Here is a 5,447-nt window from a genome sequence, read left to right as displayed (position 1 = left end):
CCGAAATAGATGTATATTTTTCTTTGAGACCAATACTTGTAGTATTCGTAGACTGTTCGTGAGTTGTGATACCAGTTTCTGGGTGGTATTTATTTCAGTGTTCGTTCTTAATATAGAGTAATTAGTTTAAATCATGTACTTTCGTTATTATTTCCGCTGATTTAGTTCTTGTTAAATTTAAATTATAAAATGATAAAGGAAATTAAAAGATGTAATATTCTGTAACGTTGACTTGCCTAGCGAGTGCAATGTTAGGCGTCATGCGGTCCCGAAGGTGGGAAAGTTGGATCGTGACAGTTAGCAGGTGACAACTGTCACCAGCTAAGTTAATAAAGGAAATAGTGGAAGTTAGTGAGTTGTAGATACTCATGTATATATACGAATACTGTACACAGTCTATTTCTTTTTCTAATGAATTAGAACGTGAGTTGATTCTTTGCAGAAGCTTATCTTCTTCTTCTCCTTCTCATTTCTACTTTCTTAATCAACTGAATTTTCTAGAACACAACAAATGGTCCACCCATGAAATTTACTCCATCGCTTACTAATATCCACATAATTTATGCATAAATTTATATATTATTAATGCGATGTAGAATATGAAATAAGAATACATGAATAATCATAACTAAAAGCAAAAGAAAACTGTTAAATAAGCAATTTTCCCAATAGTACAAATATCATATAACTCAATCGCTCATTGTTTAGTCAGATGAGAAGGAACCACTTAGAACTTTTTGCCTCTATCGGATCTCAAACTTTCATCGACTATTAGGCCACATTATTGAGTAAAAACGAAACCTTTTCCTTTCTCGTTTTTTACTTAATACTCAAGCAAGACAATTAAGATTAGTTATCATTGTGGTATAACGGATGTGATTGCTCTTTTCTTCACCAGAGATCTCGGATTCGAGTTTTGGGTATGAAAAAATCTTTGATAGAGAGTGCTTCCTCCCGAATAAGACTACGCGGAACGAATGTGAATATAGTCACGAATGTGAATATAGTCTGGCTCCAATGCATAGGATACCGGGTTGGAAACTACAGAAAGAAAAAAGTTTTTGCATTAGTTCGCATATAAAGCAAAGAAAAATCACCCCCTGACTGTATTTTTAAATGGAAACATCTTTTCCAAAGAAAAGAACCCTACCCATAAAAATGAAAAAAAAGTAAATAAAACGAATACTATAAGAAGAAAAGATTAAAAAAAAACAAAAGAGAAATATATTTGGGAAACTGTCAGGCTGTAACTCCCTCTCAGTCTACAGTCCCTTCAACCTACGCTACTCCCATTTCTCTAATTCTTCAACTATTTACTTCAAACCCTTTTCTTAATTTTTCTTCCATTACCCTTACAATGTTTCTCTAATTAGCAAAATAAAGATTTTGGATTTGGAACTCCTGATCTACCAAATACCAAATACACCCCTTTTGAGGTTCTTCTGATTCTGTGGTAATAATCTTTAACTTGAAGCTAATATTAGAATCTTGAAGTATTTATGTTAATTTTAACAATGTGGGATTTTTTCGTTTGTTCAATTAGAAGTGATTATATAAATGGGGAAAATTGAGAAGTGAGATTATCGTTGACCCTTCGTTGGGGGTGGGTGGTAAAGATTAATTTTTTGTCTTTGGGGTTTCGGGGGGGGGGGGGGGGGGTAATGAGTATGCCAGTGTGCTTTTGCTCAATGTTTTTTTTTTGTTGTAAATATTTGTAAAGAATAAATTTCCTGCTTATGGCAATTTGTTTTCTTTAAATTCCAAATTTTTGAGTATATGACTTGCTCTAAGATGGTGCTTGAGAATGGGAGCCTTGGTGTAACGCGTAAAGTTGCTGCCATGTGACCAGGAGGTCACGAGTTCGAGCCGTGGAAACCGCCTCTTGCAGAAATGCAGGGTAAGGCCGGACCCTGTGCATAGCGGGAGCTTAGTGCACCGGGGTGCCCTTTTTGTAAGATGATGCTTGAATGTCTGGTTTAGCTGGCGGTTGAGGATTATTAGAAGCAAAATGTGGTGAAGTAGGAATGCAATAAGAATGATTTGAAGTTTTAGCATTAAAACTTGAAATTAAAGAAAATTAGGGGACTAATTTGACATAAACTCAACTGGTTTGTAACTATGCTAAACATATGGTTTGAATTAAAATTGATAGTACAATGTTTGATTGGGGTGCAAAGAGGAAGGGTAGGAGGGCTGGCAGTAAAAGAGAAGGACTCGGGGATTGATAAGGAAGTAAAAGAGGAGGAGAAATAGAAGTAGACAAGTAAATTAATGAATTTTCTGTTCTTTCGCATCCCTCTCTCCCCTTAGTGAAACCAAACATAGTGTGAGATGTGGAATCTGTTCCTAAATGCATTTATGGTGGTGCTTCTAGATTTAGGTTTGACTTCGGATTACTTCACTAAAAGTATATCCACATCTCACCACATTCAAATATACTGTTTTCATCCTATCAAAATTTGTTAAAATGTATGTACTGTTTACATTAAAAAAATATAAGTAATAGAAAAAAGCATAGTAATGGTGCTTGATGACGTTCTTCTACTAGTAAATCAAGGGTGAGAAACAAGTATTTCTAGCTAGATTGGTAGATCAATAGAGAAGTCTAGCCACAATCATTATTGGTTTTTCTAGGTCCTTTTCTATTCCTCGATAAGCAGACTGTTGGAGCAGGAGGGGCGATATCTGCTTTCGGTCGATAGAAATTGCTTAACTTTTATCCCTCCTGTCCGAAGTCGTCATAAAAATTACAGTAGAGAAAGTTGTTTTTTTTTTCCGAGAGAGTAGCATTGGAGAAATCTCAGTGGAGAAGGCTTAAATCATACGACTCTGAGGTCGTCTGACTCCTTATTAATGATCTTTGGATCGACCTGCTCATCCTCAGAATTTGAAAGACCTTGTTTCAGTGACATATCTTATCAGATTGAATAAGATTTGTTTTATATAAATTTGAGTAGGCTAGGCCTGATAATAGTGTCTGTTCTATCCTCGATTACGACTGCTATCTAAATGGTGTCGTCCAAACACCATGAGGTGAAAAGTCAAATAATGTGAATCCAAATCCTAAATAAAAGTTGAACCACTGCTTTCTGGTGCATTTCCTACTTCTCACATGCTATTTCAGTATGTTCGCTGTTATTAGTTAAGTGGTTAAATCTTTTCTCCTTTCTATCTAACATTATGAAGGCTCTAAATTACCCTCTCTGTTTCTTTGATCACTTCAACAGAATTTCAGATAAGTGCATTCTTTGGACGTCTTTATCAAAGGACCACCTATGCAGTGATCCAGTGTGAGGTTTTCATTTAGAAACTTGAAAGTAATGGGAAGCAGTAAATTTCCAAAGCGTTACTTAATTGTATTTTTAACCTTCATCTGCACCTCAGTCTGCTACATAGAACGTGTGGGCTTTTCCATCGCGTATACTGCTGCTGCTGATGCTGTAGGAATAAACCAGACTAGCAAAGGTGTAATTCTTTCAACCTTTTATTATGGTTATGCCTGTTCACAAGTACCTGGCGGCTGGGTAGCGCAAAAAATTGGGGGACGGCGTGTCCTCCTTCTTTCATTTGTGTTGTGGTCTCTAACCTGTGCTTTTGTACCCCTCGACCCAACTCGACCAATGATCCTAGTAATAGCCCGCTTGCTTGTTGGAGTGGCTCAAGGTTTCATTTTTCCGTCTATTCACACTGTCCTTGCACAGTGGGTACCACCACATGAAAGATCGCGATCTGTTTCTTTTACAACTTCTGGGATGTACTTAGGTGCAGCTATGGGTATGCTTATGCTTCCTAGCCTGGTAAAATTTAGAGGTCCGCAATCTGTATTTCTTGCTGAAGCGTTTTTAGGCGCATTTTGGTCTCTAATCTGGTTTACTTACGCAACCGATCCCCCTCGTTCTGATCATCGAAAAGCAACTGCTTCCGGCTTTGGAGAATCCTTACTTCCCATCAGAGGGAGTTCAAAGATGAAGGCAGAGAATGGAGTACATTCCACTAAAATCCCTGGAATCCCATGGAAGCGCATCCTCATTAGCTTACCGGTTTGGGCTATTGTCGTTAACAATTTTACCTTTCATTATGCTCTTTATGTGCTCATGAACTGGCTTCCGACATACTTTGAATTGGGTCTCCAGCTCAGCCTTCAAGAAATGGGTTCTTCTAAAATGATGCCATACTTTAACATGTTTATATTTTCAAATATTGGTGGGGTGATTGCGGATCACCTTGTCACCAAGAAAATCCTGTCTATTACTAAAACCAGAAAAGTTTTGAACACAGTGGGTTTCATGGTTGCTTCTGTTGCATTGATGGCTCTTCCATTGTTCAGAACATCTGGCGGCGCTTTGTTTTGTTCCTCTGTGGCCCTTGGTTTCTTGGCATTAGGAAGAGCTGGGTTTGCAGTTAACCACATGGACATTGCTCCAAGATATGCTGGAATTGTTATGGGAGTTTCAAATACAGCTGGTACATTAGCTGGAATTGTTGGGGTTGACCTCACTGGTCGACTACTAGAAGCTGCAAAAGCCGCTGAATTGGATCTTACTAGTCCAGATAGCTGGAGAGTCGTATTTCTCATCCCAGGGGTGCTTTGCATATTTAGTTCTTTTGTTTTCCTAGTGTTGTCCACTGGGGAAAGAATTTTTGACTAAAGTGTTTGTGAATATACAGTGGTTTATCTGTAACTATATTTTTGGAGAAGCATTTCTAGGAAGAATATAGCATAGTTTAGGCTCTACAGTTCAAATTGGAAAGTTCCTGGAAATGGCTACTGGTCATTGGGGCCATTAATACATTCTTCAATCTGAATTCTTTCTATCCTGCTCATTACTGAAGAAAGATATTTATACAAAGATCAAAAGGTTCTATCAGCAATTGCGACTTAATTGACAGATTCTTCTAGGACAGAGATATATTGCTTCTTGGTCCAGCTGTTTCCGTTAAATATACTGGTTGCTTTTTGGAGCTTTAACAAGCTTAGGTTTTGATTATCTATACTTTGAATTGACAACCAAGGTGTTCCATGGTGGTAGCAGACGTTTCCTCAGAAAAAAAGGTGTTTAATCTGAACATAAGCATATAGGAAATAAATGGTAGAAAATATTTCATGTATCATGGTTCCATAACTTGATAGTCAGCTATAAATGTTTTTATAGTTAACTCTTGATCTTAGTTATGTATCAGTGCTTGATGAGCTGAGCTTCTTCTGAGACAAATTTTGCTAGTTTCTTTCACCAAAATCAGAAATATGTTTCATTCTTAGTGGAACAGTTATGTTTTGCTAGTTCAGTTTCAAGTTTTACAGATTATTACGGAGCACCGTCAAGATGTAATGTACTGTCTGAGGCGCAAGTGCACATCCCAAGTGTTCAATTTCAATCTGGTACTCTTGTTTTTCCTTTTACTTAATGACGATCTCTCTGGTATTCTTTATCTGCTGCATTTGGTTC

General features: G+C 37.3%; 1 protein-coding gene across 1 annotated transcript; it reads left to right on the top strand.

Annotated features, from left to right (window-relative positions):
• LOC109227435 (probable anion transporter 5) lies at window positions 1,216-5,164 on the top strand. Its single transcript, XM_019392602.1, has 2 exons — window positions 1,216-1,453; window positions 3,228-5,164. The coding sequence occupies exon 2, from the start codon at window positions 3,321-3,323 to the stop codon at window positions 4,647-4,649; it is 1,329 nt and encodes a 442-aa protein (XP_019248147.1). The 5' UTR covers window positions 1,216-1,453; window positions 3,228-3,320; the 3' UTR covers window positions 4,650-5,164.

This window comes from Nicotiana attenuata, chromosome 6, assembly GCF_001879085.1.
Source record: "Nicotiana attenuata strain UT chromosome 6, NIATTr2, whole genome shotgun sequence".
NCBI classification, from domain to species: Eukaryota; Viridiplantae; Streptophyta; class Magnoliopsida; order Solanales; family Solanaceae; genus Nicotiana; species Nicotiana attenuata.
Note: the sequence above shows the minus strand (reverse complement) of the source record. Positions and strands in the feature narration are given on the sequence as shown.

Coding starts and splice junctions, on each gene's coding strand:
- LOC109227435 (XM_019392602.1), top strand. CDS start 3,321: ATGGGAAGCAGTAAATTTCCAAAGCGTTACTTAATTGTATTTTTAACC.